This window comes from Mustela nivalis, assembly GCF_964662115.1.
Source record: "Mustela nivalis genome assembly, chromosome: 1".
Lineage (NCBI taxonomy): Eukaryota > Metazoa > Chordata > Mammalia > Carnivora > Mustelidae > Mustela > Mustela nivalis.
In genome coordinates this window covers 22,037,829-22,058,883 of record NC_139020.1, presented here as the reverse complement: position 1 = coordinate 22,058,883, position 21,055 = coordinate 22,037,829, and the positions used below count along the sequence as shown (strand labels likewise).

General features: G+C 35.7%; 1 protein-coding gene across 2 annotated transcripts in view; it reads left to right on the top strand.

The window, feature by feature from the left end:
• NCAM2 (neural cell adhesion molecule 2) overlaps window positions 1-21,055 on the top strand; it is a 513,251-nt gene that overhangs the window by 295,718 nt on the left and 196,478 nt on the right. For both annotated transcript variants that reach the window (XM_082742470.1, XM_082742469.1), the window contains exons 4-5: window positions 890-1,033; window positions 7,765-7,902. In XM_082742470.1, the coding sequence (XP_082598596.1) occupies window positions 890-1,033; window positions 7,765-7,902 (282 nt within the window). The remainder of the gene's footprint in view (window positions 1-889; window positions 1,034-7,764; window positions 7,903-21,055) is intronic.

Here is a 21,055-nt window from a genome sequence, read left to right as displayed (position 1 = left end):
GAACAATGAATTACTTTTGTGAAAATTTCTCAACAAGCATAAAGACCCACATTCTTTCCTTCATTTGACACACTTATTGGGTGTCTACTACATGGCAGGCAATATTCTAAGTCCTAGACACTCAGTAAAAAGAAAATGTCACCCACTTGGTGCTTATTATTTTAGTAAGCAGAAAAACACAATGAATGAACGTAGATAAATGCATGGATGCTAGATAGACATGCTATAGAATTCTATAGTGAAGAAAGTTAGTGTGGTAAAGAGAGGGAGAGTTGAATTGGGAAGAGAGAAGGTTATTTTATCTGTGAAAGTTGAGTGGAAATCTGAAGGAATTCAAAGGAGCACAAGGCCCAAGGATGGGAACAAACCTGGAGTATTCAAGGGATTGCAAAGAAGATAGTTTGTCTGGATCACAGGGACTAAGAAAAGAGAGAAGAAATCAGGATCAGAATTGTGGGGCTGACTCCAGTTCACATAGTACAGCATTATGTGGACTACGAATTTTCCTCTCAGGGAGATGAGAAGTTCTTGAGTAGAGGAATTCTTTTTTTTTTTTTTTTTTAATATTATTTATTTATTTGACAGACAGAGACCACAAGCAGGCAGAGAGGCAGGCAGAGAGAGGAAGGGAAGCAGGCTCCCTGCTGAGCAGAGAACCTGATGTGGGGCTTGATCCCAAGACCCTGGGATCATGACTTGAGCCAAAGGCAGAGGCTTTATCCCACTGAGCCACCCAGGCACCCCGAGTAGAATTCTTACCCGGCCTAAGGTTTTAAAAGATCTAGGGTTAGCTGATGATTTCATCATCGCATCAATCAGATTTTGGAATATGTTACTGGGAGAAGAGAGAAATAATACTTTTGTGGTTTGTTCTACTTTCTTGAAACAGAAAAACTCACTTTCAAAGAAGTGGTATCTCCTCAAGAATTCAAACAAGGAGAGGATGCCGAAGTGGTTTGCCGCGTTAGCAGCTCACCTGCCCCTGCGGTCAGCTGGTTGTATCATAATGAGGAAGTCACCGCTATTTCCGACAGTTAGTATTTTGGTAACTCCCTAAATTATATGTTCTAATAATAGTGCAATTTTTTAAAAGACTCAATCTACCTGACTGCGTATACAAATTTTATTTTTTGGATTCCAAGCATCTAACAACTTAAACTCTGAAGTTGGAAGTTGGCAGATAATGGACCTCGGGCTCAATTCAGCCCCTCTACTGTCTTTTTATGGTATTGTGAGGTCACAGCCAAACCTGACCATTACATAGTAGCCAGGGCCGCTTCGGGGACAGGGTTGAGCAGCTGTGACACAGATGGAGTGGCCAAAAAAAAAAAACTACGATATTTATCATTTGGAGATTTACAGAAAAGGTTTGTTGACCCCATCTTTTTAAGAAAAAATTAGCATAAACTGTATAAGGATAATAAATAAATGAAGGACTTAGTCCTGATGCATTCATATTTGACACATCACAGATCAAACATCATCCCCTGGACTCATCTATGTAATGTTAAAATAGTATCTATGCGAACCCTGTTTCTTATTCTGACAGTGTTCTTTCAAGGACACCTACATATTCTAAATATTATGGGAAGATACATATGGATAATAGATGGAAAAATACATTCATTCAAATTGTATTCATAATTTTGATTCAGACTGAGCTAAAATTCCAGAATAATATGACATCTAAATTGAAAGCATAATTTGCTTACATTATGCTACTTTACCATTGTGCATTGGGAGCAGTTTCAATTTAGAATATTTTTCAATGCACCTGCATTTGCAGAGAGTTATGAAATAATTGAATCTTTTCAAATACTTTCCATCCTGGATGATTCCGTTGTGAGTTTCTAAGAGCTAAAACTTATAGCATAAAGGAGAGAAAGCAGATAGTATCTATTTTTGAATATGTAAAGAGGACATGTCATAATCACGTTTAATAGTCATTTTTAAAATTTTGAGACAATTTCTCTCATCATAGCATTTTCAGCTCTTGTCACTTATTGACTACCTCTCTCTTTTTTTCTATTATAATAAGTTAGTGAGAAATCATACTTTATTTCCTCTTATTTTATTTCAGGATAACTACTTTATATTTCATTAGCTCATCACATGAGTACTTTGTGCAATGTATTTTCAGCTATTTTTTCCCTCAATAGTAAAGAAAAGGCAGTTCTTTTATAGCAGTTAGATGACAATGTCTAAACATTTTCAGATTGCCTCATCTTAGGCTTCAAGTGTACATCTGGTTTATTGTAAACCTTAATTACATGAAGGTTTTGAAATGAATTATAGTTTTTAAAAGACACAGAGAACAAAAGCCTCAAAGCAGAGATTGATAGTTAAGTGTGACGGTAATGGAGGAGCACTACTCTGTGCTATAGCTCACACAGTTTTTCCCAGTATCCAGGGACAAGATGATTTGAAGCTGGAATGCCATTATGGCTCTACTCTTTCCTTGGCCTGGCAGCTTTGAATTTTCTAACAGCTCTGTATCTAATTCAGATTCTCTCTCTGTAAACAGTGGGTTATTATCTCCAATTTTAACAATAGTTGTGAGTTTCAAATAAGACTTGCGCATAATAAATATTTGTTAAATGAATGAATTAAATATTTGCGTACATATCAGTTTTGCCACACAATGACATTTATCTTTCTCCTTCCTTCTCATTGAGTTTTTAAATCTTGAGAATCAGTGTTACCAGAATTATATGCACTCAGATTATAACTAGAATAAAAAAATTGAATGTAGAGGAACGTGACTAGTCTAGAGTAAACCTGGCTCAGAGTTGCATGGCAAGCAAAGAAAAAAAAAAGGGCACAACTTTTTTTCTCTTTTTAACTTTAGAATATAAAGTATTTATGTGGACTGTGAGGAAGGACAAACTTTTCTAACCTTTTGATATTGGAGAAACACTCCACATGGTTCGTTGTTGAACAATTTGCGCATTCATAATGGCTTTACAAGAAATAATATTCTTTTCCTGATTATATCTTCAATGGCCCCTTTATTAGAGCTAATGGAAGAAGATTAAGTTTATAACTATGAAAGGAACATGTAAGGGGATTTGAAATAATGTAGTGTGTCCAGGTAACTTTCTGAAGCTTTAAAGTGGTATGTGAGTCAAGTTTGCAGGCTCCAGATGACATAATGAAGGTTTGGAAATGTCCATCTTATTAGTCATACTTTTGGTAGCAGCTATATGGCAGATATTTATAATTAAAATTCCAATAGGATACTTGAAATGGAGGTTTTCCATGTTGCTTGTTGAAAGAAATCCATCCGCTAAAGAGAATCCAAGCATTTAGGGAGTAAAGGTGGCATTTTGTTATAAAAGTTGAATATCCCAGTGGAGGGATATGCTATTTCAGATGCTCATTCGATTTCAGCCAATTTGAAAGTTGTCCCTAAAAATTCTAAATGCTTTGATCATTGACTAGAGGTACCTTGTTTCCATCAAAAACTATGGGTAAAATAATCTTGTTCAATATTCTTTTTATGTAACCTACTTCCAATATAAGAATCCATTCAATTTTGAACTACTTGTTGAAAACCTAGTACGTGCCATCTAATGTGCTGGATGGTGGCTAGTCCTAGTTAACAAGATAAACAAGTTCACTGCCTTCAAAATACTAATGATCTAGTAGAAAAGATTAATATAGAAATGAGTGAAAACAAGGTATACTGAGGTCTATTAGAAGCAAAGTGCAATGATAGAGAATGATAAAGAAAGAACATCTCAACTTAGGGGTTTTTGTAATTTTATTTTATTTTTTCAGTGTTCCAAGATTCATTATCTCTGCACCACACACAGTGCTCCATGCAATACGTGCCCTCCTTAATACCCACCACCAGGCTCACCCAACCCCCCACTCCCCTCCCCTCCAAAACCCTCAGTTTGTTTCTCAGACTCCACAGTCTCTCATGATTCGCCTCCCCCTCCCATTTCCCCCAACTGAATTCTCCTGTCCTTCTCCTAATGTCAACTCAACTTGTTAGGGCAAAAGAAGGTGTCCAAGATGCCTGCTGAAGAGAGAAGTAACCCTTAATTATGAAAAAGAGGTTAGCCAGGCAAAGGGTGGTGGGGACTTTTTAGGAAGAGAAAACACCATCTACAGCAGCCCAGAGGTGAAAGACATCATGAATGGTGCTTTCCAGAAACTAAAATTAGTTTATTATAATGAGAATTTATGAATAAGTGCAACTAGAATACTTATACTAATAGAAAAGTATAAACCAGGATTGATCATAAAGACTAATAAGAGAGGAAACTGGAAAGGAAGTTTGAGTCAGGTCATTATGGCCTTGACATCTCTGTAAAGGAATCTGGCATTTATCCAAAGAGAACATCACTAAAGGATTTTAATCGAGGCAGTGACATGACCTGATATGAATTTGAGAAGGCTATTAGTACTTCATTGAGGAGAATGGATTGGATGGCAGTCAAGACAAAACTCCAGTAACTGATAACAGTTCAGATCCTAATGAAATAATTGCTGAAGGAGAAGGATATTTAGACCAAGTAATAATAAAGACAGAAGTGACAGGACATGGGGTTTGATTGAATATGCAGATGGAGAGAGATGGAGAAATCAAAGATGGTTCAAGGAATTTGACTTGGGCAAATAGTTCAACATAAAGATGTGAAGACAGACCTGGAGAGACCATATGAAAAATTTCAAGTGGAGATAGTAAACTAAACTTTAAATTTGCTGAGATTAAAATACTTACAGTCCTTCCCAGTAGCTATATCTGGTCTACCATTAAGCACTTTTATAGTCATATAATGGTCTGATCTGAAGAAAACTTGTGTCTCAAAATATAGATGGTGATTGAAGCCATAAGAATAGATGAGACCAACCTTCAGTGGCTGGGGAATGAGAAGAGGGCTAGAAAAAAATCTGCTTGAAGGAGCATAAAGCAGATCGCTTATTTCATTTATTTTTCTGATTGCAATAATGAAAAGTTGGTTTTTAATGAAGTTCTGTATAGTTGAGAAAAATGAATAATCTCTAATAATCTGATAGTTCTAATGTCCATAGTTATGTGTGATTGAAGCAGTGCTCTCTTCAAATGTTTTCTGCCATTTGATAGCTTACTAACATCATTCCATGGTCTTTACATACATACCTAGGATTTGACTTGAGATTTTCATATAGTTTGTTTTCTGTTTCGAAACATTGATATGTATTTCAATTTAGCAGGTAGATACTGTTTTCCTAATATTTTAATAGTTTTCTCTCAGTAAGTAGAGGTAATATATTAAAATGGCCATTTGAACCTAAAATTTTATGATTAGAAGAAACACTGATTTATTCCCATCAAATTATGTATTATATACATTCAAATTATTTTCCTTTTAATATCAAGTATTGCCTTCCTGATTAAAATAATTCTTCCCCTTACTATTTTTTAACTAAATGCACTTTAACCATTAAAGAACATTAGAGTTAAATGATAATTCATATTTTAGTAATTTAAAAATACAATATTACATTTATCAAGGTATGATTATATGCATCCCAATTTAAATTTGAACTTCTTAAGTTGATAATTGCTTCCCACCCTAATTTCCAGCCACATGCTTGAATAGATCTTTTTACTGACCTTGAAACATTCTAAATTTTTATGAGTTCTGAGTTACTCCAGGACTTCTTGTGAGTTTAAATTTAAAATTTAAAGAAAAAAAATTTAAAATTTCTTGCAGATTCTTTTTCTTCAAGCTTCCTTGAAGAAAGGAAAATTTACCAGGGGAAAGCATCTGCATGAATATTTGTGTCTCTCTTCTTCGGGTCAACTTAAAGAAGAAATAAACATTATGGGAAAGTTTGTGGAGTAGCCCCCCCTTGTCTACGGGGGATACATTTTAAGACCCCCAGTGGATGCTTAAAACCAAAAATAGTTCCAAATCCTATACTGGTTTTTTTTTTTTTTTCATTAAAAAAAAAAAACTATGGTAAAGTTTAATTTATACCTTAGGCATTTAGTTTATAAATTAAGAGATTAAGAGCAATTGCTAATAATGAAATAGAACAATTATAACAATATGCTATAACAAAAGTTGTGTGAATGTAACCACTGTCTCTCAAAATAGCTTATTATACTCTACTCACCTTTTTTTCCTTTCATGACATGATGGTAAAATGCCTATGCGATGAGATGCAAGAGTGATGTAGGGTTAGGCCTATTTTGATCTGTGATAAAATGTCAGAAGGAGGATCATCTGCTTCCAGACCTTGGCTGACTGCAGACAAATGAAACTGCAGAGGGCAAAACCATGGATGGGGGTTTGGAGGGCTTTACTGTACTTCCTGAGCTGATAATCATGTCTGCAGCTTTATAATCAATACTTTCCATCTCTGGGATCCTCTGAATCTATATATTTCTACTCTTTGTTTATTTTCTCTCTTGCTTACCTGTAGGAAGCATAGTCCTCCCATAGTCTGATGACTTCCCTATTTGTATTTGTAGCCCAAAGTAGAATTGGTATGGCATTAAGGAATTGCATTAAGGAATCGCTATGACGGGTGAACCCCAAACCTGAATTGAACCCCAACCTGCCTGATATCACAGCAGTTTATTTCTCAGTTATACAAAGTCCAGTTGGCAGCAAGGTGGGGGTAAGAGTGTACCCCACACCCCCATTCAGCGCTCCAGGCTGAGGGAGGCTCTGGCTGAGGGAGGCTCTAGCTTTTACTCATGTGGTTTCCATGTTTGCCCTAACCCACCAAGCCAGCAGATAGGGAAAGAGCCGTAAACACTGGAATAGGTCCAAAAAGTAATATTTAATGGTATAACAGTAAATATCCCAGAGATGAGTACCTTAAACTAATGGGTCCAAGGGGTCAAGCATGTATCTCTTATTTACCAAAGTATCTCAAATACTGTAAAAACCAACTAGATGATGTCCAATGATGTGTTAATTAATGAAATGGAAGGTATTGCTTTTGCAACATGTTTTAAAATAAGACTAGAAGTCAGACCGTTCTTTACTAGACCAGAGGGGAAAAGGTCTTAACACTGCAACAAAATTGTGATGATTAAAAACTCAGGCCAGACACTGTGGAAACACTGTCAGGCTGAGATGCTGGCTAGGCTAGTCAGATTATCTTAAGCAATCAACTAATGCATCCCTCTAACAGCTTATTTTTAATGTATATTCATGTGCATATACTCACACCTAAAATGAAATCTTGAAATAAAATTAAGTCTAATCTGTTCATTCCTGAAGTGGATTATCTGCATTTAGAGAAAAAATTCAAATAAGTTAGAGATATGGCCACTTTATATGTCCTCTATGTGACTTGAATATTATTGTATCATTTAGCTGCCTCCTCGGGGTATGCAGAATTATTAGTTTAATTATTGTGTGGGAAGGCTGTTCAATCAATTTTCTAACCCTTTTCCATACTCAAGTTGCTACAAAATGTCTTCATGTCTGCAATATCTAATCTCTCAACATTGTTCTTTTGTGTATCATTTCTGCATTCAAAGTACCAAGGGGGAAAATAATAGCCTAACCATTTTATGTGGAAATAAAGTCTCGAATGTGTTTTAGAAGAAAAAAAGGTGTAACAAGGCAGTGTGTAGTGGAAAAATTGAAGCCATGAAATTACATTTTACTTTCAAATTCGAATTTGTTTGCTGATGAAAAGTTTGATAGTGTCAGACAAGTGCCATATTTTAACTCTTGGCAATTTAGAGCACACTGGACTCTGCTTTCAATTACTGATATCATTGCCTCCCCTTTGCTTACTTTCCAGATCGCTTTGCTATGCTAGCCAACAATAATCTGCAGATTCTCAACATCAATAAAAGTGATGAAGGTATATACCGATGTGAAGGAAGAGTGGAGGCTAGGGGAGAAATTGACTTCCGTGATATCATCGTTATTGTTAATGGTAAGCAGTGAATAATTTGTACCTATTTTATTATTGCATGTTAGCAATATATTTATTGAAAGGGCAGCCAGTGGATACAGCGCTCCTAATATACCTCTTCTCTATTTGGAGGAAATCTCCTCACCTCAGTGATAGCATCTATTACATTGTGTGTAGCCTCAAGGGCAGGATCTGTGACTTATGCAACACCATCATCTTTTTTACAAAGAGTTTTGTAAGAGAGTCATTGCCTTTTGCTGGCTTTGTAGTTGTTGAAAGAATGCCAAGTGAAACATAGTTAAATATCATACTAGATTTTACTTTTAAATTGCATGAATCCCTTGTTGCTTAAATGAATCTATTTAACAATTTTGTAGGTTTTCTTAAATTTAAAGTTAATAATTGTTTCCACAAGGAGATTAATAACTAAGTTTATGGCATCATGATGACATCTCTTCTTCCAAACTAGGCTTCTCCTACTGTATTTCCTGCCTGTGTTAACATGACATTCTGTGAGGCCAGAAGATATTTTAAGGTTATTCTACTTTGTCTCTATTTTGGTAATCTAATCTGTAAATGACATGTCACCTCATTTTTTTTTAACATCTCTTAAATATATTCTACCATGATGCCCTCCTTAAGAGTGAAGTCCTTTCATTTAAAAAAAAAAAAAAAAACAAAAAAACAAAAAAAAAACCTTTTTTTTTTTTTTTTTCCTCTTGAATTGCTACAAGTTGTTTCTTCTACTCTCAGGCTCATAATTTCTATTTTTATTTATTTATTTTTTTAAAGATTTTATTTGTTCATTTGACAAAGAGGATCACAAGTAGGCAGAGAGGCAGGCAGAGAGAGAAGGGGAAGCAGGCTCCCTGCTGAGCAGAGAGCCTGATGCGGGTCTCAATCCCAGGACCCTGAGATGCTTCCCATTACCTTCAAGACAAAGTCAAAACTGCTTTTTTTGGCATAAGAAACCTTTTATGATCACCAGCCCTTCTTCCTTAACATTCAGCCATGAGCAGCCTATGTTTCAAACATATGGAAATACTGGTAGTGACACGACACAAATGTACTTTTAGTTTTTTTCTTCTGCTTTAAAATAACAAGTTAGGGGGTGCCTGGGTGGCTCAGTGGGTTAAAGCCTCTGCTTTCAGCTCAGGTCATGATCCCAAGTTCCTGGGATCGAGCCCCACATGGGATTCTCTGCTCAGCGGGGAGCCTGCTTCCTCCTCTCTCTCTCTCTGCCTGCCTCTCTGACTAGCTGTGATATCGGTCAAATAAATAAATACATAAATAAATCTTTTAAAAATTAAAATAAAATAACAAGTTAAGAGTGCCTATGTGGCTCAGTCAGTTAAGCGTCCAACTCTTGATTTTAGCTCAGGTCATGATCTCAGGGTTGTGAGATTGAGCCCTTATCAGGCTCCATGCTTGGTGTGGAACCTGCTTAAGATTCTCTCTGTCCCTCTCCCGCTGCCCCTATACCTCTAAAAAATAAAGTAAAATAAAGTAACAAATTAATGATAGCTATAATGACAGGATTCTATAAGCAGAATGTCATTTGTTCTTTTTAGAATAGGCAAAATATAAAACTGAGGAGTTAGCCACATGTTTCCTGTAACTTAGGGGAAGGATGTAGAAATAAATTTGTGTCTTCTTCTGATTCCTATCTTCATCCTGCCATGAGCTATCTCTCCAGTTTCTTGAAGACTGGAGAACACTGGGAATCTCATATAGATCTGAAAAAGTTCTTTGGTTGAGTAATATTCCATTGTGTACATGTACCACATCTTCTTTATCCACTGATTTGTTGATGGACATCTGGGCTCTTTCCATAGTTTGGCTATTGTGGACGTTGCTGCTATAAACATTGGGGTGTAGGTGCCCCTTTGGATCACAATGTTTGTATCCTTTGGGTAAATACCTAGTAGTGTAGTCATTGGGCTATAGGATAGCTTTATTTTTTAACTTTTTGAGGAACCTCCATACTGCACCAGCTTGCATTCCCACCAACAGTGTATGAAAGTTCCCCTTTCTCCACACCTTCGCCAACATTTGCTGTTTCCTGACTTGTTAACTTTAGCCAGAAACCTTACCATTTGCAACAACATGGATGGAACTGGAGGGTATTATGCTGAGTGAAATAAGTAAATCAGAGAAAGACAATTATCATACAGTTTCACTCATATGTGAGATTTAAGAAGCAAAACAGAGGATCATAGGGGAAGAGAGAGAAAAATAAAATAAGATGAAATTAGACAGGGAGACAAACCATAAGAGACTCTTAATCTTAGGAAACAAACTGAAGGTTGCTGAAGGGGGGGGCGGTGAGGGGATGAGGTAACTGCATGATGGGCATTAAGGAGGGCATGTGATGTAATGTGCCCTGGGTGTTATATGCAATTGATAACTGAATACTACGTCTGAAATTAATGATATACTCTATGGTAATTACTTGGATTTTTAAAAAATAGCAAAAAATAAATAAGAACAAAAGTTCATCAGTCTTTCACTACCTGCAGCAAAAGTAGTTTGGCCACCAAGTTCATGCTGAAAGAGGAAAAGAATATGACAACTCTGTTATTATTTTCTCTCCTTCTTGAAGTTTATAATTAATTGAGATTAGTGAATAATATAATGGAATAGACCAGATGGTATGACATAAAAATTAGGCAGTCTGATAGAAATTACACATGCTAACGGAGGAGACCAAAGGGCCAAGGCTTCAGAGGAGAAGATTTCTTTTTCAGAAATAAAGAGTCTGGTATTTATTATGAGGACCATAGTTCAGAGGTTTTGGCCTTCAACACAGGGGGCTGATTTCAGTGCATGAAGAATAGGTTTAAAATAGAGGTGCGTATCTATATGTGTATCTCCATGTATTTCTATTGAATAAACATCTCTAAGCTATTTCTTTCTATTATATACAGTAAACAAAGATAATTTACGCTGTTGAGTTTAACTATTAACAACTCTCTACTGTGACTTATTTCCAAAGTAGTTTATGTTGGCATATAAAAGTGTATTTCGTCACAGACAAGTCATTGTCCTGAGTATTCTTTCATGAAAATAGGAATTATAATATTAGTTCTTACATGTTGAGTTTTGGAGGCAGTATATACATTTTTACTGTTATATGTTTTATATATGTATGTGTCAGTGTCAAATTATGCACATATTTTTACACTAAAACAGTAACTCAAGTCTGATATTTAAAAGGAAGTATTGGGGCACCCGGGTGGCTCCATTGGTTAAGCATCTGCCTTAAGCTTAGATCATGATCCTAGGAGCCTGAGAAAGAGTCCCACATCAGGCTCTGTGCTCCATGGGGAGCCTGCTTCTCTCTCTGCCTGCTGTTCCCCTGCTTGTGCTCTCTCTCTTTTTCTCTTTAAATAAAATATTTATTTTTAAAAGTAAATGTTATTTAACAGACATAACATGTTCTCCCCTTATTAACTGCTTTGCTATTGTAACTTCTACCTTAATATATTTAATAAGTGTTCTAATCTGTTTCCATACTAGTTTATCAGTGAATGTTTATACATGATTAGATGTGTTTTGAAGGAGGCTTTATTCGGGTATGAGTGTGTTCAGTTAACAAAGTTTGAATCTTCAAGTCCATCATGGTGTGCACTCAAACTGGGATATTCAGTTCTGCATGTCTGTTCCTATTATGTCAGGGTTCACAAGTAGATAACATGGGACTGTGTTCTTTTGTGCCACTCAGATCAATCACATAGGTGGTTTTCTGTTCTGTCTGCATCACACTGAGCCTCCCAAAGGCAGATCATTCTCCTTCCACATCCCAATTTCCTATAACAGAATCAACTACAGATCCTAATCTGCCCTTTACCCAAACACTGCTTTATCTCCACTTCTTCTAATTAGTTACATTTTCCCTTTATGGTTACCAATTCTCAAACCTTAGAATTCCTGGCACCACTTTTCTTCAAAATAACAGTGTTCACAAAAATCAACCATTGATTTATTCTGCTTCAGGAAGATGCAGTTGGACCCTGTCAAGGGAATGCATTGACTGATGCCACCAGTTCGTCTGTGCTTTGCTCTCACATTCTGCTTTTACCTCAGCCAGAAAAAAAAATCATTCTCCTCCAGTCTTATTGACTCTTGTGCTGTTTACTGGCAACTGGCTCCTTTTAAATTTTGAACTCTTCTTAAAAGTATCCCCCTATTAGTTCTATCCTGTAAAACCTCTTGAGGACATTGCAATGAAAAGTTGAAGGGTCCAAAAAATAATAATAAAATAAAAGCAGTAGCTTTATCCATGTGATCTTTTCTTTCTTCAGTTACAAATTTGACTTGTTCTATGACCTTTTCCTCAACTTATGTTGAAAACCCTCTCTCTTAATTGATACTGATTTTTACCCTAACTGGTTTCGATTTTATCTTGGACCTTCTTTACTTGTCTTCTTCCTCCTCAAGTACACTGGAATCCTGACAGAAGGCTCCAGGCAAGTACTTATGGACATTTCATTTCTCCCTTATAAAATCTTGGGTCTGGAAGAAGCTCTGCTCTTTCTTTTATTTTTTGCTCTTTGAAAACTTCTCCCTCACATTGCCTTTCTTCCAGTTCATACACTTTTGTTTCAATAATTAGTTGAAAGATATTTTTGGTAGGTTCCTCTGTGGTATGAATAATCCTAAATATTAGGAATTTTTCTTTCTTATCTCCCTCTATGACTTTCTTACTATATTTCTCAATGCCTGTGTATAGTTTTTCACAAATACCTATCTCTCCTCCCTTGAAGAGCTTATATGTTATTGCTCATTGACCTGTGGATTATGGTGCTTCCCGTGGAAGAGTTAGAAACCCACCCAATTGATGACATGACTTCTTCTGGCCAGTGGCTTATAAGCAAATGCAGTAGACACTATGAACTCAGAATGCTAGAAGAATCACATGTTTCTTATTATGTTCTTTCCTTCTGACATGAAACTAGCATGCCACAAGGAGAGAATTCTCTTTGACCTTGAACACCATGATGAAGACAAGTGAAGCAGAGTCCCAGCTCATCTGCAGGTGCAGACACATTACATAAATAAGAAATAAAGTACTTTTTTTTAAGCCGGAAATGTAAGGGTCATTTGTTATCACATAAAAGCAGACAAATGCAATGCCAGTGGCTTTTTCCTATTTAAAATAAGCAAATTAAATACTGTCTGACCTAGGGGTACTTCTGAAATTACTTCCCTAATATGGCACAGACATTTTATAATCCTACTTTCCCCTGATAATGATAATTTCTTATGATTTTTCTATCACCTTATCTCAAAATACTAGAATTTCAACCTAGGACATTTGACTGCAGTTTCAAATATTAATAACATAAAATAACATAAAATAATCAACTTTACTAAAGTCCTTTATTGTTTATGGGGAAGCTGAATACAAAACATATACTGAAGTAAATTTTTATAGATATTAACAGACTATTTTATAATTAAAAGGAGTACCTATTGTAGCTGAAGGGGAGATTTGGGATAAATCTATTGATGAAAAGGTGTTACCTTGTAGAAGAGAGAGAGAGAGAAGAGCAAATAAAGCAGCATCTGCAAAAGCAAAAAGAGGTATGATGTGAAAAAACATCCAATAACTTAACTGTTAGTGGAATGTGATATTTTGGGGACGGAGTAATGGTAAGGTTAGACAAAGCTGGAAAGTAGGGAGCCAGGTCATGGAGGACTATGGACTCTCTTCTATGAGGCTAAGATGAGCTGACATAGAAGAACAGGGAAGCTAGAGAACAAGGAAGTCGAAAGAAGGATGGAGGGAGGAAGAGCAAGTGAGTTAGTTCAAGTGAGAGATAATTAGGGCCTGTGCTAAAAGACAAAGAAATAAAGGAGAGGACAGATAATTGGATGATATTTGAAGCAAAACCTTTCTGTTACACATGTGTCACAGAGGCTAGAGCAATCAAAGGTCATTTGAAGAATTTTACTGTAGGTTCCACATTTCCAATAGAATAAATACAAACAAAAGTGACCAACAAAGTATGAACTGAAATATATCTGCTGAATTTGACTATTACGAGATTATAAGAGACGTTAGGGTCAATGATATCATTTGAGAAGTCTAGAAAAAGTTCATTCTGCAATGTCTTGAAGAATGTACATTGTACATTGATTTGAAGAATGAAGGTAGCAAAGGCACAGCATTTGTTACCTCAGCTAATTGGAATCAGATGTTAAATGGGAAACATCACAAGGTTGAATTAGACTAGAGGAAGTGGTTGGTGTTCTAGGACACTTATAAGGAAGATATTCCTTGCACATAAGGAGAATATATTTTATGCTGAGCCTGGAGGAAGTGAGTAAAAAAGGAGCTAGGATATGGTTAAATTAATTCAAGGATAGGTCTGGTTGATAATTTGAGAGAAATCTTGCCCCATGACTTCCATATTCTATTTTCAGTCATCTGGCTTCCCTCATCTGACAAACATTGATGTATTCTGGATAGTTCTCAAATATTTCTCCATAGTTTTACGTGTTTACATCTTCTCTTTATTGGATTTTCAAGTAAGCTTTGTAACATACCTTAATTTTTTTCACGGATCTTCCAGTGGCTGCTGTCCTTTTATTATTATACCTTATTATATTATTACATATTTGATAAATTGGCTTCTCTATAAATTCCTGAACTCTTTTTACTAGATTATTATATTATACACCCATCCACATGTACATATTATTGTATGATATCCAAAATCTTGGATACATTTCTTTAAAGGAGAATTAAAAATAATTTCTCTTTTTAACCCCTGCTCATTCTCCATCAGGTTCCTGGCCCTTAGATAAGTAGAATGCTCTCTAAAACTACTCAGAAAATGTCCATATAAATGACAGATCTGGAAATAACTTTTAAATTTAAAGTATAGTCAATAGAGAGTTATTTTTATAAAATGCTCTTTTAAAGTATAATGATTCATTATTTTTCAAATCTTTTGTAAATTTGTGGAGAGCGATCCACTAATTGCCAATTCAAACTTGGGATAATGGAGGCAGGAACAATTGAGAATGGATGAAAAACACCTAGCAGTATAATTTTAAAGCAATTGTGTCTTTAGTCTTCCTTTGAACATTAAAATCAACAGTAAATGACAATGGCCAGAGATATTTGTGCAAGTACTTGTCAGACTAGAGAGTGTACTTTGTTAATGCAGTGGCCCTCAGGCAGTGATTTTTGTATTCCTACCCATTTTCTAGCCATTTCTTAAAATTAAGAAAACTGGAAAAAGTACTTTCCTGTTTTAAAAATGAAATGTCAGAATTTTCCTCTTTAAATTTTATGCAGTGTTATATAACATAAAGGATATATAGAAATATAAAAGACTGTGAATTAGCCTCTTGTGTCTCAATAATACGATTGAAATAACCATTCAGAGCAATAGTTTAAGTCTGTTTAATTACTGTAAATTATGATGGAATTCTTAATTTATAGCAATAATATATAATATATAATTCACCACAGAGACAGTAGATAAACACTTCTCAAAACCAGAATATTTTCTGATATTATTAAATATTTTTACCCCTAATGATCCCATTAAGTATCAAAGATTAGAAGTCTGAGACTATGAGGGAGAATTTATTTTCTTATTCTTATCAAACGGTATTTTAGAAATTTCCATAATAAAGAAGATGTGATGGATTATGCTAGCAGAGAGTCCTGTTCCCCTGTCTCATTTCTTGAGTTGGGCCAAGAAAGAATGCAGAGACAAACTCTTAAGCAAGCAAGCATCAAAGTGAAAGTACTCTTAAGGGTGGGGAGCAGGCAGGTTGTCAAGGTTGTCTTTTCTTTTTATGTTTACAAAGTTCTGAGTCATTGCTAAGGTGGTCTCTGACTGAGGTTGCTTTCAATCATCTAACAAACTCCTCCTACCTGTCAGGAGGGAGAGTTTTTGGCTTCCTAGGGTCTTTGTCAGAATTCTTATGCAACCTTCCCCGGCAGGGAGGGGAGTGAAAACCACAATGTAAATGTATTATAATGAAGTTATAGGTTACTATAGGACAGGAGTTATAGGGAAGAATGTATGCTAATTAGCTGGGGTCTTTTCCTGCTGTTTGGAACTTGTTTCCTGTTGGGTCCATGGTCAAAGGAATGAGACTGATACAAAGCAAAGGTCAAGCAAAGCTTTATTTCGCGCCAAGCATTGAGAATTAAACTGACCATCTCTTGCAAAGAGGATACCTCTCTCTGCCTTACAGACTAGCTTTTAAGGGCAAAAGCCATGTGGTTGGGCCTGGCCACCTCACAGGTGGCCAATGAAATTGTAACACACAGAGAAAGCTGCATAGTCCTGCTAGGTCACACATAAGTGACCAGTTGAATTATAATTTACCCTATAGTAGATATTTGAACTAGCCTATCACCTTGGTCAGAATTGGCGCCCAAAAGGCAGAGCCCACATGCCTTGGTAGCTAGGGAGACAGTATATGCCCCCACTGATTGGATACCTCCACCTGGCCTGACCCACCCTTGTATTTGGGCTTTGTTACCTGGGACTGGTTTCCTGGGCTTGCTTTTAAGTAAGTCCCCTGGGCAGGGGGGGGGGGGTGCGGGGGGGGGGGGCGGAAGGGTCAGTTTAAGTTTTACTGCATAAACAGCAAAATGACTGTTTAATCCAAGATGGAATTGCTCTGGCTAAATAGGCCCTTACAGTTCCCACCCATTTTTATCATTTCCAAAGCCCCTATTCCCTGCTCATATCCAGCTAAAGTGCATACTCCATTAGATAGATTGATAGATGATAGATAGATAATAGACAGATGGATCACCTACAAATATCTAAGAACATTTTTCTTTGTCTTTCCTCTCAAACAATTAGTGTGAACAGTTAATATAGTTTCTTCCTTTTCTTCAATCTGTAATTTTCTTTTCCTCAGAATTTTCTAAGTACACTTAAAGGACATAATATTGTATTTGCAAGGATATAGAGAAGCATACATTTATTTTATAACCTATTCCTTTCCATCTCTGATTATAAGAGAAGGCAGAATTATCTCACTGTCTGAATCAGATCCCGGCTCTGAACTCAACCATCCTCCGGATGGCAGTGTCCTGGGTAGGTGGAGATTGGTCTTTGTAATTTTTCTCTAACACTTGGTTGATAATTGCAGAAGTGAACACTCCCATTTGTGAAAGCCAGAATGAAAATTTCAAGAAATCTATACAGGACACAAGATACTGCAATGATGAAAATATTTTACATTTGATGGAATAAATCAGTAAAGTAAAAGACTCCATCAACATACTATCTGGCGTTATGCAGATGAATCACATTAAGGACAATTAGTGTCTAGATTTCATTCATGACATTCATGAGTTCTGTTCTTCAAACTGGGTTGCACCAAGGGATGACCGAGGAAACAGTGTCTCTATTTAATTCATATTTAATTCAAATTGCAAGTTACTTATGACCAGTATCTCTTGCTTTCACTTTTTTTTTTTTTTTTTTTGCTTCACATCCACTGGTTTTCAATAAAAGTGTAGGTGGCCAGAACATGTGTCTTTTTAACAGAGGAAACAGTTAAGAAACAGAAAGAGTTCCATTTAAGTTAAATATGAATTAAGTAAACACCCAGTTACAAGTAAAACTAGTTCCCTATACCGAACACATTTTGAAACACAATATGGTCTGCCCCTTTATGAAAGTACACTTAGTTTTACTAGGATAAATGAGTGTGCAATCTCTGTGTCAAATGAGTCTTCTGTAACAACAACAACAACAACAACACACACACACACACCTTAGCTTGATTTCTATTTCCCCTGTAAGACTTAGTTCAAGTATCAATTCTAGCAAGCTTTTCCCAATTTTAGCTGCCTTGTTATCTGACTTCTTCTCCATGAAATCTCATAACATTAGAAAATTTTATCTCTGTAAAATTTGAAAGGACTCACCAAATTCCATACAATATGCTCACAGGAAGGTCTTATTTTAAAGGAAAGAGGAATGTGCAGCAACAGTATAAGATGCAGGGAAACATCAAGGAGGCCTCCAGGACACAGTCCCCCTGGGGGAGTTTCTCCAGGGCTCTGTTTGCACACAAAGATGCTCTTTGCCTTGAACCACCACTATCTGAGTGAGGAATCTCTAAGAAGCTCTTAGCTCTCAGTGGGGGTCCTTAAGTAATTAAAGCAAGTTTTACCAATTGGTTAGTCCAGGTACCAACTGTTAGTGCAGAAATGTTTGGGGATCCCTAGGGGAGTTTCTGGTTCATCATAAATTCCAAAGCCTTTATCTTTTTCCAAAGTCAAAAAACAGACATCCAAGCATCCCCAAAGGTATTTTAGAACTTTTGGTGCAGAGCTATTAACCAACTCCATCGCTACAGCCTCTCTCTCAGTGTACGTTTTACACTGATTTGAAATGATCTATTTGTGTGTGAAATTTTTTCAGACTAGACCATTAAGGCTTCAAGAACAAAGGTCATATTTTATAGCATCAAGAAATACCTTAGAGTTTTGGATATAGAAAGCAGTTAACTTTTAGAATAATGTCTTCAGTTTTTAATTATTTTATACTAAAGTAACATTATCCCAATCACTGAAGATATTTTAATTCAATAATTATCATGGCTTACCTTTTTTTCTCTTTAAAGCATAATCCAAAATAATCCAAATTATTCTAGTATTACCTTGAGGACATTATACTACCCATTATACGACCAATCTACTAATCCAATTTCAGTTACCTTGCATGTATTTTAAGTCTTATTGAGATATATATATATGTGTGTGTGTGTATATATATATATATATGTATATATAGAGTTCTATATAATAATAAAATGTATTTAAAATGTCATATATATACATATACATATATGTGTGTGTATATATATATATATATATATATGAATGCCAAGTATATAATATGAACCAATCACCACAATCAAGATAATAAATTTAAGTGGATATACCTATTGCCCGCAAAAGTTCCAAGAATTTATGTAAAAGTAATCTTGCGGGGACACTGAGTAGCTCAGTTGGTTAAGTATCTGACTCTTAATTTTGGCTCAGGTCTTCATCAAGAGATGAAGACCTGAGATCAAGCCCCTCACCAGACTCTCCGCTGGGCATGGAGCCTGCTTAAGATTCTCTCTCCCTTACTCTCTACCCCCCTGCCCAGCTCCCCCCGTCTCTTTCTTTAAAAATAAAATAAAATAAAATAAAATAAAATAAGTAAAATAAAAATAAAAAATAAAAGTAGTCATCCAGTATATACTCTTCTAAGTGACTTCTTTCAATCAGCAAAATTATTTGTAGATTCACCTATGTTGTTTCTTGCAAATAATACTTAATTTCTTTGCATTGCTTAGTAACATTCAATTTTAGGAATATTTCATGATTTGCTTATCTATTCACGCAAATGACTATTTGGGATCTTCCAAGTTTCTGGCTTACAAATAAAACTGCTATAAAACATTTGTATATATGAGACTTCGCATGGGTATATTCTTTTGTTTCTCTTGGGCTAATACCTACAAGAGGTATGACTAGATCATGTGCTATGTATATTTTTAAACTTCTTTTAAAACATCCACCAGGGGCACCTGGGTGGCTCAGTGGGTTAAAGCCTCTGCCTTCAGCTCTGGTCACGATCCCAGAGTCCTGGAATCGAGTCCCACATCCGACTCTGCTCGGCAGGGAGCCTGCTTCCTCCTCTCTCTCTGCTTGCCTCTCTGCCTACTTGTGATCTCTCTCTCTGTCTGTCAAATAAATAAATAAAATCTTAAAAAAAAAATTAAAAACATCCACCAAATCATTTTCCAAAGTGGTTGGGCTATTTTATATTCCCCAAAGCAGTGTATTGGCCTTTCAGTTGCTCCACATTCTTAGCAAAATTTCCTATGATCAGACCTTTTAGGATTAGACATTTATTGTTTAGTAGTTTGACATTTGAAGATTTAGTTTGCATTCCTCTAAGGACTAAGGAAAGTCAAGCATCTTTTCATATGCTTGTTTACCTTGTATCAGTTTTCTTTTAAAATCTTTAATCAGCTTGCTTTACTGGATTATTTTCTTCTTGAGATTTCAATTGCACTGACCCTAATCTTTCAGGGGAAATATTCACTATTTCAGTGTCAAGTATATGGTTAGCTATTGGCTTTTCAGAGATGCTCTTTATCAGGTTGAAAAGCGACCTTTTCGTAGATTGGTAAGAAATTTCATCAATAATGATTTCTGGGTTCTTCCAAAGAGTTCTTTTCTGAATCTGAGATAATAACATAGTTTGCATTTTTTAAATTGATTAATTTGGTGAAATACATTTTTTGATTCTAGAATGTTAACTAACTTTCTATTTCCATGTGGCCATAATGTGCTATTCTTTTATATAACATGGGATTTAATTTCCAAAACCTTTGTTAAGAATTTTTGCATCTGTGTTCTTAGGAGATATTATTCTACAGTTTTGTTCCTTTCCTTTTTTTTTCCTTCCCTTTCCTTCTTTTTTTTTCTTTCCCCAGGTTTTTTCTCTTGTTATGCCTTTCTCTCATTTTAGTACCAGAATATGATTGGCCTCATTGAATAAATTGGAAAGAACTTTCTTCACATTGTGAAAGTTTGGGCTAGGTTTAATTTCTTTATTAAATATTTAATAAAATTCATCATTGAACCCATCTGGCTCTAGAGTTACATAGTGGGAAGATTTTACACTGCTATTTCAGTCTTAATAGATAAAGGTTAGCCACTTCGAGTTATCTATTTTTTCTTAATTGAAATTTGGTGGTTTATACCTTTCAACGAATTTGTCCATGTCATCTAAGTCGCTGAGTTTATTGGAATAAAACGGTTCACAGTATCCTCTATTATCCTGCTGATATCTTTAGAGTCTGTAGCCATCTTGACTTTACAGGCCCAGTATTGGCAACTTGTATTCGTTCTCTATCTTCTCTTTATCTTTCTGTCTCTGTCTTTTGTTCTCTCACTTTTTCCCTTTGTCCCTTTTCCTTTGTGGCTAGTATTTTACTAATTCTATTGGTTTCTTAAACTGATTCAGTTTCGTTTTCCATTTGTTTTCCTTTTTTCTATTTTATCAATTTCCAATCTGATCTTTATTTCTCCTTGCTTATTTTGAGTTTAATTTGATCTTCTTCTCTATTTTCTTTAAGTAAAATCTGAAGACACTAATTTGAAATCTGTCTTCTCTTC